Raw genomic sequence first — 12,988 nt, 5'->3', positions numbered from 1 at the left:
AATCGTTACTTTCCTTATTTATTTTTCAAATATAAATATACTTCTTTACATATAAATAGAAAATGCATTACATAACTTTATTAGCAACATAAAAAAAATATTTACAAAAGACTTATTGGGGGAGATTTCTCGAACTTGAAACGCATTTTTTTATGTAATAATAATATCTTTATTCAGAATAAAAGAATGAATAAAACTAAGAGCCTACATGATTGCTCTGAATGAGAATAAAATAATACAGATATGAAAATAATATAGAAAATATTATTTATGATACATGAATAGTAGAAAGCAAATGTAGAGGGAAAGATAAAAAATTTTACAAGAGATGTAACATGGAATTTTCATGTATCTCCTTGCTGAACATTTCCAATTGCCGAATTGTAGGAGAAAGTTTTTTCATGTGAGCTGCTCTCATTTGATCATATTCCGCTTTGAGGAGAGAAACTTGCCCTTCCAATTCAACAAGTTTTTCCCTCTTCGCTCTATATTCCGTTTCGAATCCATTGTAGACGTGATACATCTCTAAAAAATTTTTCTCTCCTGGATCTCATGAATGAAAACCAATCGTCTGATTTTTCGAGGTCAATCGTTGGGGGCGGTGTGCTTCCCGGACTAACATCTTCGTATTCAGGAACCTGTGGAATAAAAGGATATGATGAACTAACATATTGTCGCGTTTGAGTAATGATAATTACCTGATGGAGTGATGTAGAAGGTCCTGCTATGATTTCCATCTCTCTCACTTTTATCGACTTGTCTTTATCCTTTTTTTCATGTTTCATCTTGTGCCTCCTTCTAGATGGCGAGTTCGAGCTAGACTTTTTAGACTTCTTCGCCTTCTTCATTATCTTTTCTTCACTCTCCCTTTTTTTTTATGTCTCTCAAAGTCATCATCAGAACTGTTCTGATTGATTGAACTATGTGGAGATCCCATATTCTTCGAATATGTTTCCTCCATCTCTAATATATTACTCACAACAGTTTGTGATAAGTTCGGAAGTGACTCATCAATATTCTGGGTGTGAGTCGCCATTACATTATCAAAGTTTGAGGGATTGTCATTCAACTCCACATGGTTTGGATTGAATCCATTTAAAAATGATTTAGCATTGTGTATCTGCTGAATGGAAGTCATCACCGGTTGTAGTATCTCCCCGCCTTCCTGAATGATCACGTTCTGGTGGACAATTACATCTCTGCGCTCCACTTCACACATTTCTGATCGGTTCACAGAGCTTGATGGTTTTAATAAAGCTTCTTTCAACAAAGACATGGTTCTGAAATCATAAAATTAATAGACAAAATAATATGATTAAATTTAATCAGCTAACAAAAACAGTTTTTATCTTTCCTTTTCATCACCTTGATACAAAACAGTAGAAATCTTTCAGAAAAAGCAATTTCAAAAGAAGTAACTCTATACGAAGAAGTAACTTTTAATCACAATGTACCCTTTCTAAAACAACTACTTTCAAAAAAACATTGAATTACATGAAACAAAAATTACATTCAAATCAATTACTTTCATATGAATACTGAATCACACAAAAAAAAATACTTCATAGAAAAACAAAAACTGTTCTTTACCAAAATTAGTCTCATCTTGAAATATAACCTTTCCAGTTTGATATGAATAATATAGTAAGTTGTACTTACATCGAGATGAATTTTCAGCTGCTAAGATTTGAAGGCGTTGATGGAGTTGCTTCACCTGGCCGTTTTATTGAACTGAAAGGAAGGAATCAATTTCAAAAAAGAATTCTATATAACATCATCAAAATCTCAATGTCCTTTTAGAAACCTTCAAACTTGTTTCACACTTTTCAAGGTTGAATTACGTTTACATAAAAACAACTACTTTCATAGAAAAAAATGAATTAAATGAAAAAAAACTCTGAACAGATAATTTTATATGAACACCAAATTATACAAAAAAAATTGTAGAAACTGAAAAGAAGGAATCAATTTCAGAAAAGAATTTCATATAACATCGTCACATCTCAACTTCCTTTCAAAAGGAAGTTGAGATGTGATTTTGTGATGTGATTTTGTTCAGAATATTCAAGGTTATATTACGTATAAATAAAAACTCTCTTTCGAAAACATCTACTTTCATGAAAATCAGTTGATTTACACAAAAAAAATACTTTCGGAACAGATAATTTTATATGAACACTGAATTGAATACAAATTAGAAATTCAAAAAACTAAACACTCCTAAAAATATAACCCTTTCAATTCGAAATGAATAATATAGTACACTGTACTCACATTGAGATAACTTCAACTGCTAAGAATCGTTGATGAATATTGGGTTGCTTGAGTCAACTATATCACTTGACGTGACTGTGTCACTGCAAGTTAGTTTGATGGGTAAGAGATACTACAACAGAATGATGTGTTGTCCCTTCTGATTCTGTTCTGGTGTTTGGAAAGGTTAGCCCTTTCTGGTGGGGGGTTGAATTCGAGTCTTATGATTTGTTCCAACGATACAACATTAAAAATGGAAGGAAAGGGTAGTAAGAGTTTATTGTTGGTAGAAACTAATTTGAGATTTTACATTTGTCCAGAGTGCAGGGTCATATAATCACAAAATTGTTAGAATTCCGTCTTTATCACCCTATAAAACTTTCCGAATGTCCTAATGGACATTTCGACGGTTTCTACCTCAAATATGTCAATGCACTTCTGAACGTGCTAATGGATTTTACGGTCAGGGTTTCCTACCCGAATTTTTTCTTCAAATAAACCAAACAACCTCTTGCATCCCTTCAATAAAATAATATTGTCTAGAGACACTATAAAAGTTCCTGAATGTCCTAATGGACATTTCGACGGTTTCTACCTCAAATATGCCAATGCACTTCTGAACGTGCTAATGGATTTTATGGTCGAGGTTTCCAACCCGAAATTTTTTCTTCAAATAACCAAACATTCTTTAGCATCCCTTCAATTGAATAATGAGATTGACTAGACTACAGCACCATATAATCATAAAATATTTTCTCTCCAAAATAAACCAAACCAACCTTTTGCATCCCTTCAATAAAAGAATGAAATTGTCCAGACATCAGCAGCATATAATGATAAAATATTTTTTCTCCAAATAAGCAAACATCTTCTCGCTACCCTTCAATAAAAATAATGAAATTGTCTAGACTTCAGCGACATATAATCATAAATTTTTGTTTGAATATCGATATTTTCTACCCACAAAGTTACAAAACTTAGATACTAAACATCCTTTCTTCCCAAAAATGCCGAATACGCGCAATTGTCAGTTTTGGAATAAAATATAATCATTGAATTTTTTTGTAAATCATATACTCGCGCTAAACTAATTGTGACTCAATCACTTATGAAGATGAAATCTTAATTCTAATTTATAGTGACACCACAAACGATTTGATCGATTCTTTTCGTCAAGTATGAATTTTCCAAATTGTTAAAAGCAAAAATTAGATTTATAAAATTCAATTACTCGATTGCCCTTCCAATAATGCAATAAGGAAATCTAGGTTTTCATCGATGGTATTGTTGGAATCTTTCATTACTTCCAAAAGAATTCTCAGATTCTGTTGGGAGCTTGTTTGATAAAATTCAATATCGGAATGACCCCAAGGTAATGTTTTGGTAGTATTCGGAATTATGAATCTTTTATCATCGTTATGCGACAGAGCGACTTTATTACACATCAAAGTATAAATATCATGTAAGTAAATCACTTCTGAACACATTCATCTTTCGCAATATTGTTCCACCTGTTTCAACAATCCTAATGTAATCGTCAATTGAAATCTGATTTTTAATCACGGATTTTTGACACCCTTAGCCCTTTTAATTTCATTTGACACACTTTGGATGTGATATGGTTTTGATCCAGTCCCATGAAAACTGATTATAGAATCATTAGGAAGTTAATCTTTCATATTTCCAATCACCGACTTCTTAACTGGCACATGGAACTTATTATCCAACACGTAGTTGGAAGTGTCAAATTTATCAACATTCTCAATGATAAATTCATAAAAATTGTCTGTCATTATTTTCAAAATCAAAGAGTCTGTGTCGGTGTTGAGAAGAGAAGAACGTGATCCGAAATGTTTTTTAATAACATCATAGAAAAAGTCGTAAATGACAGTTTTCGACATATCCAATATACTCAACCCCAGACACAATGGTTTGTTGTAACAAACCTTAACTTTATCCATATGTATGACTACAAAGTCTTCTGCAATTATGGATAATGTTTTGAAATTAGGGCGAGCTATCAAAGCGTTGGCACCCATTCCTCCCCGTATAGATTCCCAATGTGTAACAATTCGAATGTCTCTCCTGTTATAAACATTTTCCAAAGTTTTCCCATAAATAGAGTTCACATTTAATTTGAAGTAATTCTTCTCAAACTTATTGGTGGCTTCATTTCTCAGTTTAGTATTTAAATCGATATATTTTTTCAACCATTGTGACTGATAGAATCTGAGAACTCTATGGGTTCTAATCAGTTTTAAACCATTACGAAGCGCCTGTTTCGAATTTTTATAATGAAGGATATATTTATTTTTATCATTCAAATTAGGTATAAGTTTTGGCTATTTTAGACTTTGACCCAGGCGGTATGATACTTTCAACCAAAAATGGTAAGTCTGAATGTAAATCGTGAAATTCAACGGGGTAATGAATATCAACTTCAAGAATGTATCCTTGAGAATTATCATCTGGAATACTAACGATATCTAGTTTACTTATTTCATCGGAGGTCAACCATGTGAACCCTCCAAAAGGTAGTGATTGAGACATGCTATGACCATACAGATTTGTTGCATCCAAATACATGATAAATGATGAAGCTTCATTAGGATTATAATTTGGAAGGAATCGATTTTTTGCAATGTGCTGTCTCTCCGAACATTGACTAACACCGCCACGAATACCATTTTGAAAAAATGCACCATGTCTATATCAGTTAATAATTCCAATTGGATGCCTGTATATTTCAACATAGCGTCCCAAGATAGACCTGGAGATGTGAAATAATGTGCAGGATCCAATTTATATGTACTCAAACTCATGTTTCTGAAATTTTCAAAAATATCACACAGTAATAGAACATCTGATTTTAAGTAAATATCAAAATATTCACCCAAATCATGACAATTGGATGTTTTCCATACCTGCTTCACTCTATCATAATCATTATCAGAAATATGTCTTTCATTCAGTTTGTCAAAAACGTTCGCCTTTGATGGTATAGATGAATAATTCAATTTATCTAAAGAATCGATGAAACTGTATGGAAAAACACCTTTCTGTCTCATAAGTTTAAATTTATCATTTTCTGGAAAATGTTTTCTCATTTCCACAAAATGTTTCTTATCTAAATTATCGCCCAACTCTTTAAGAGATGCACTCATGAATTTGAAACTATCAATGAACCTTAATTTCAAATATACTTTTTTCATTTGCCCATTTCGATTTAATTTGTTTTCCATAAATAAATGTTTCGTGAAAGAAATATATTTCTCTTTAGTTTGAGCGATGACCTCAACTTTACTTTTATTGGTGCATAAATCTTTTATGAACAAGTGACAGTCATACCCACTGAGATTATGGAAAATGATCGGAATGAAATTGGGCAATTTGAAATTGAGATTACATATGGAATGTGAAACACCGGTTTTTTTTTTCCTGTCAGATGACAGTGGTCATGAATTTTAATGTCATTCTCTTCGAATGTCTTTCCACATATAGCACATGTAGTGGCATTATTGAAATCATTTTCTTCCTCAAAGGGTTCATTGGAACGATATTTTTCAAATATTTGTGATATATATTGGTGACGTCAGCCTCCAACTTTGAAATAAAAAATTTAAATTCATCAGCCCCTCTATACAATACAAACTTTGAAATTGAATCATCAAAAGAGCACTTTATGAGATATGAGAAAGCGTATGGTTCATGAAGATAGGTTCGATTTGTGAAAGACTTAGAAGGATTTGGCTCATTTGTGTGCAGTGGTTTAAGAATTGATTCCAAATCAGCGTAGATGGTGAATGGAACTCTCAACTGTTTCTCAATATTTTCAAATTTCAAAATATTCTCAGGTACGCATTCACCGAATGTATCAACTCTGAATTTTGTGGTTGGTGTTGTTGTCGATATGTGATTACAATCATTCAATTGATGTTGCAATAAACCCCACTCATTACCAAATTATAATAAACAACCATCACAGAAATATTTTCTATGTTCATGTGCATATATTTGAGATGGTACTAATCTCGATAAATCTTTAATCCAACAATAATGACTGTTACCAGAATCATCCATTATATTCAGCAGATTCACATGGCTATTAAGTCTACGTTTCGAATAGTGTAACGGGCCTACAATATCATATGAAACTTTACCGTTTTTGAAACATTTTTCTAAACCATAAACATTGATAGAGCAATCTTTCATAATCTCAAATTTTGGAATATCTTTTAACTTTACTGGAAAATCCATACCTGCCACATTCAACACGGTAGAGAAGTGAGGATATAATGAAATTTCACACACTCTCACACTGGCAGGATACATAGCTGAAGTTACAGCTCATGCAAAACAGTATTGATCTTGATTAATAACATTCACAACACTTTTCTTCGACTCAATGAATTTGGGTAACTTGATATAAGAAGAGCCTCCAAGGAGGCTATACTTGTTGACATTTACTTCCATAAACAGAATTTCCTCGATAGTCCAACCTGAAAATTTATTTTCTCTTCACATCTAATAACCAATTTTGTGAATACATCACTTACCTGAATCTCGATGTTGAAATTCCATTGCTTGAGCAGTTAAAGCATCAATAAAAATGTTATAAATCACATTCAAATCATTCGATATCGACAACTTGATTGGGACTATTGAATGATTTTACTTCTAAAAACTCCTTAGTTTGAAGATAGTAACGTCCAAACACCTCCATATTGACTTTCACACTTTTATGGATAACTAACACTTCTTTAAGTCGTTTAAAAACTTTTTGCTTCAATTCATTGAAAAATGTTGGGTAATCAATGTGATGGTTTTGACTATCCACTCTATAGCTCACAATTCTACACTTGAATGCTGATCACTTGCAATATTCAAATTGGATGAGGGTTTAACCTAGACCTCTTCGACATTGATGGTCCTTCATTATTTGCAAGAATACATGATTCTCGCTGATGACGACGCAAGTTGTCACTCCGAGTGAAACTATTTCCACATTCACTACACGTATACATCTTTTATACATATAATACCACACGATTATGATGAGAATATGGACAAAAAGAAACATTCACAACACACATGTTATATGTGCACAACCCCCCCACTCCAATCCAAGGTAAATCTATGAAATTTTATTAAATATCACTCATACTCAAGGTAATACATCAGTAATATCGTTCAAAATTTTTCCCAAGGTCATATGACGTGTTCGTAGCTAGAAATCGCTTAGGAAATTTTCAAGGTCATGTGATGTATAATCATGCAAGGCCAAATCATAGCCGTAGAGTAAAAAGGGGTTCTACCTCATTATGTTACACGCAACTCAAGGTCAACTCATAGGCGGAGAATAAAAAACAAAATCAAGGTCACAGTCAGTGTTGTGGATCTGGGGGGCATACCCTTGGGGGGAGGTCCAGACCCGTCTTTCCCCCCTACTGACTTCAGCTTCAATCGAATCTGAACCTTGATGATGCTGTCACAATGGCTAGATAATCGGAAATGTTGTCTCAACAAGGTGCTGTTTTACGTTGTGGGTCAGGTGCAGAAGTCATGGCTGTGGGTTGTGATAATATTAAAAAAATTCCTGGAAATTCGAAGGCCAATGGGAGGCAGCATGTTATTTTTGCGGGAAAGAGTAACACGGGACAAGTGTCCAGCCAAGAAGGCGAAATGTTCAAGATGCAATAAAATAGGTCATTGGCACAAGGTGTGCAAAACTAAATCGGTCAAGGCCATAGAGCAGGTTCCAAGCTGAGCAAAATCAGGAAGAGAGTCCAGAACATTTTTCAGGACTCATGATGGGTTCAAATCAAAATAATTAAACAGGTATTTCTCAGTGGATTTGCATGTTAGATGTAGAGGGGTTTGAAACTAAAATAAAATTTTTGATCGATTCTGGAGCTGATGTCACATGTTTATAGAAAGTCGTTTCAACAGTTAAATGAAGTGATATCAGGGCCAGATAGTAAAAATTTGAATGTACAAGGTTAACTGAAATTCAAAATGTCTCATAGGGATAAAACATGTTGTTTAGATACATATATTTTAAAGAATTTACAAAGTCCAATATTGGGAAGGCCGGGAATCGTACACTTAAACATTTTGAAATTTGCTGGAAATTTGAATTTAGAAAAATCGAAGGTATCTGCATTCTGCTCTGAGTTCCCGGGCTTGTTTGGCAACATGGGAGAATTTCGGGAAGAAATGGAGATAAAAATACGGGAAGGAGCTGTACCCTTTGTACAGGCTGCGCCCAGGGTGGTTCCTCTACCGTTGTTGGATAAACTTTGGACATAGTTGAAATGATTGGAAGCTCTTAGGATAATAGTACCGGAGAACGAGCCAACCACATGGGTTGCTCCGACAGTGGTTTTACCAAAAGGGGAGGCGATAAAATTATGCGGGGATTACACAAAATTAAATCAAAGTGTTTTGAGGCCACATTTCCGAATTCCCAAGGTCGAAACAACTTTAAATAAATTAAATGGGTCTAAATATTTTTCTAAATTAGATGCAAATTCCGGGTTCTATAAAATGTAAATCAAAGAAAAATGTCAAAATTTGACAACTTTCATAATTCCCTTCGGAAAATATAGATTTACACGGTTGCCATTTGGGATTTCATGTGCGCCGGAGTATTTCAGTATCAAATTCTCAAAAATATCGGATTTGGAAGGGGTAGTTATGCATACGACGATATTCTGATTCATGCGTCGACCATGAAACAACATGATAAAATATTGCGAGATGTTCTACGCAGGTTACAAGGTGAAGGTATTGCACTCAATAAAAACAAATGACAATTTGGGGTCACTAAAATACATTTTTTAGGGCACGTTGTTTCGGAAAACGGTATATAAATTGAGAAGAGTAGAGTCGAGGCTATTTCTAAATTCTGGAGCCCAGTAATAAAAAAGAGTTGATGCAGTCGTTGGGCATGGTTAACTTTACAGCCACATTTATACCGAATAAATCAGAAATTTTAAGTCCCTTGAATAAGTTACTTAAGAATAACGTTATGTTTGTATGGGGCCATTCACAACAAAATGCATTTAGGAAGACAATTCCTTTACTAGGGAAGGTCTTTCTTATTGCAATCCGAATAAAAAAAAATCATTGTTAGTTCAGATGCTTCATCTTGGACTTGGGGCATCATTAATGCAGGAGGTGCGATATGATCAAATAGAAAAAAAGTGTCTAGGGTGAACGTGGGCTTGTGAAAAATTGAAAGAATATGTTTTGGGGCTCTCAAAATTATATTTAGAAACGAACCATAAACCACTCATTCAGATACTAACTAGTAAAAATGTAGACGAATTGTCACCAAGGTTACAAAGGTTTCGAATTCGTTTGATGCGATATACTTATGAAGTGAATTACATTCCGGGAAAAGATTTGGTAATCGCGGATGCACTAAGTAGAAATCCATTGAAGTATACAGGGGCACCGGAATCAGACTATGAAGTTGACGCTCATGTAAACTTTATTATAAAGCATTTACCGATTGAAGATGAATTTTCGAGTAAAATTTTGGAGGAACAGAATAAAGATCAAGTTTGTAAAAAGCTAATTGAATACTCAATAATTAGTTGGCCTAATGAACAGGAACTATGTCCTGAATTGGGGGTTTACTTTCAATATCGTAACGAAATATCGTTGAATGACATTTTTTTGCTCAAATTATTATTCCCCCTATGTTGCAGAAACATGTTTTGGATTACTTGCATTTAGGTCATCAAGGGATATCTAAGTGTAGAGAGAGATCAAATATATCAGTGTGGTGGGTGAGGCTATCGACTCAGTTGGAGATCATGATCTGTAATTGTCCGAATTGCGTTGAGGAAAGAATTAACTTTAAAGAACCATTTCTGAAAGATGATATTACCACCAGAGCATGGCAAAAGGTAGCAATGGATATATTTAAGTGTATCGTTGTCTGGTATCTCATTATTACTGATTATTTTTCAAGATATTTTGAGGTAATTCCTTTGAAAGGAATGACACAGAAGGTCATTATATTAAAATGTAAGGAAGTATTTGCACGATTTGGTATTCCCGAATCGATTAGAACCGATAATGGTCCGCAGTTTCAATCGGAGTTAAAAAAATTTGCACATGAGCTAAATTTTAAACATGTCACATCAAGTCCGTATTTTGCACAGTCGAATGGGGAGGCGAAAGCCGCAGTTAAAATTGCAAAAAAAATCATCAAATAGCATTATTGTCTCATAGATCCACTCACTCCCTTGCGAAATGGGTTTAGCCCAGCGGAATTGCTGATGTCGCGTAAATTGAGAACTAATTTACTTATATTTCCGAGAGAACTAGATGAATTAGTGGATACTAAATCTTCGATTGAAATTGAGGAAAGAAGGAAACATAAACTTAAATGTGATTTTGATAAAAGGCACAAGGTTAAAAAATTGTCAGAGCTTTTTCCTGGTGTTTGAATCACTGATTTGGGATGTTACGGAAAAGTGGTTAAAAAATTAGATGAACCACGATCTTATCTTATTAGAACAAGTGGGAGGAATTTTCAGCGAAATAATTGGTTTTTGGTATTAGCACCATAAATATGCACAGTTTCGATTTTTCGACAGTCAGACCCAAACAACATTACCAGAACCGGTGCCCAGTAGTTCTTCACACTCAGAGGTAAACTTAGGTAGAAGTGATAATAGTTCTAGTGAGTGCACTAATGAATTTGTGGAGTCAAAGGTGGAAAGTGCGTGTGAAATTAGTAGTTCAGTTAAGAATAAACAAAAACCTGAAAGTCAATTAAATAATCGGCCATAGCGAATTAGAACGAAACCCAAGTGGTTGGTTGATTATGTAAATTAGGTAGAACTGAAATGTATATTTAGCTTTAAGTCCAAAAGGGGAAAGATGTTGCATTAGTACACATTTTATGATATAGGGTTAGAGACAGTGTTGGCAACACTAAAGAGAGGGGGTTAGAACGGGGATTGTAACATGGTGTAATGTTTAATCTTGGTCTTCATTATTCGGGTAATGAATAAAACAGTTGCGCGCACCAAATATGTTTTTTCTTCGTCATTTCCTGATGATGTCAACTAAGCTAGCAAGAACACACATGAATGACAAATGACAGTACACACTTCAGATGAGTCACACACCGTATACGTTCTTCATTAGAAAATTGGAGTGCGGGTCGCGGGTTGAAACGTTGGGGTCCCGCTGAACTATCATGTTTTTTTCTTGAATGATATATTTTGCCACACCTGGTACACATTGACGCCATAGTTTTTGTCTTGATGTATTTTGGGACACCATGTACACATTGAGGGATCTTTCGTTGCAACGTTAGAGCCCCGTTAAACTGCCATGTTTTTTTAAATGGTGTATTTTGCCACACATTGACGTCATGTTTTTTCTCAAACCATGTATTTTGTGAACACATTGAGGAATCGCACAGTGAAACATTAAAAAATAAAACACGTAAGTGTCCTACAAACGAAATCACTATTTTCATGCTATCTGACTGCTGTCACCTACTCCACACAATCCCACAAGACTATCATCAACTCACATCCACTACCGATATCTCACACTGGTGTCGAGGCTAAAGACAAAGTCTACCACGCCGACGACCTGAGTCCAATTCTCCCCAACATTTTTTTATTCTTCTATGACGTGTGCTGGGACGGCATCACAAAGGTGTGGCGAGTGGAAAAAACTGGCGGGTGTGAAGTTGACGAAAGCGCACCACGTAATTGGTGCGATTGCCTTGATTCACTGTCTCTTTCAACTACCGGATACCCTACTGCTTCAGGAAGAAATAAATAAATAGTGAATATATCACCTCAAATATAAAAGAGATAAATACGTACCTCAATTAACAAACACTACTTTCAAATTTGCGTAGAAATCAGGACACGCAAATTTTGAAGGAAATGAGAAAGCGGACATATTGGATAAAATCAGCAAGCTCTTAACATTCCTTTGGATATCAAAATAGATAAACAAAATTTCCTACCACAATCAAAAGACAAGATCAGGAAACAATTCCATGATCAATGGAAACACAACATACAAAGGAAAGGTGAAATATATATATTTTAGTATCTTTAGATAACTTGGTATTGGAAAGTTCCAGCCATGAATCGTTTAATTATTATCATGTATAGTGTTATTGTCATCAAGTAACGGGTCAGTCCATTCATAACATAACAACTATTATTAGATTGAAAACTGGACGTTGCATGAATATAGTACATTAATTCTGGATAGGTGTAAATGAACCGCCTACTTGCGCATGTGGGAAACAGGAAACAAAAAATCTTTTTTTTTATTGTACCCTCAATATTATTCCTCAGTACAATATTTACCAAACGACAATAATAACCAGAATACCAGCACTCCTAGACATGGTCAGTACCCCTAGTCGTGTCGTTAGATATCTAAATGTGAGAATCATTGAAATACTAAACAAATTTATGATAAAAATCAAATGAAAATATGAAAGAGGGATAGGGATATCTCCGTTCCTCATTATCGGTATATCCTTACTTAATTTCACAAATCATACCTATGTGTTGTGCTCATTTGTTATGAACCCCCAATACACAGAAGAATAAAGCCAAGAAGACATCAAAAGGACTAAAAGAAAGGGTTGCATAACGCAAAAAGTCTCGCGTCTCTGGACAAAGCTTCTGTCCCATGACGGCAGTTATGAAACAGGAGGAGTGATGATCGAATGCAC

The 12,988-nt window shown here is 34.5% G+C and overlaps 1 protein-coding gene across 1 annotated transcript; it reads right to left on the bottom strand.

The window, feature by feature from the left end:
• Positions 1-133: 133 nt before the first annotated feature.
• Positions 134-1,948, bottom strand: LOC141480625 (uncharacterized). The gene is made up of 3 exons (XM_074170816.1): positions 1,660-1,948; positions 699-1,280; positions 134-638 (listed from the first exon to the last, which is right to left on the bottom strand). Exons 2-3 carry the CDS (start codon positions 846-848, stop codon positions 486-488), a joined length of 303 nt encoding a protein of 100 aa, XP_074026917.1. The 5' UTR covers positions 849-1,280; positions 1,660-1,948; the 3' UTR covers positions 134-485.
• Positions 1,949-12,988: the final 11,040 nt, after the last annotated feature.

This window comes from Leptinotarsa decemlineata, unplaced genomic scaffold (assembly GCF_025532065.1).
Source record: "Leptinotarsa decemlineata unplaced genomic scaffold, Ldec_3_MD MMD2_P_RNA_scaffold_9, whole genome shotgun sequence".
Taxonomy (NCBI): Eukaryota; Metazoa; Arthropoda; class Insecta; order Coleoptera; family Chrysomelidae; genus Leptinotarsa; species Leptinotarsa decemlineata.
The sequence above is the reverse complement of the archived record's forward strand: the minus strand, read 5'-3'. Positions and strand labels throughout refer to the sequence as shown.

What these genes read in the sequence shown, in the direction of transcription:
- LOC141480625 (XM_074170816.1), bottom strand. Translation starts at nt 848, where the DNA reads ATGAAGAAGGCGAAGAAGTCTAAAAAGTCTAGCTCGAACTCGCCATCT. An exon ending in CTTCTACATCACTCCATCAG is followed by an intron (nt 639 to 698) that starts GTAATTATCATT and finishes TTTATTCCACAG; the next exon opens with GTTCCTGAATACGAAGATGT.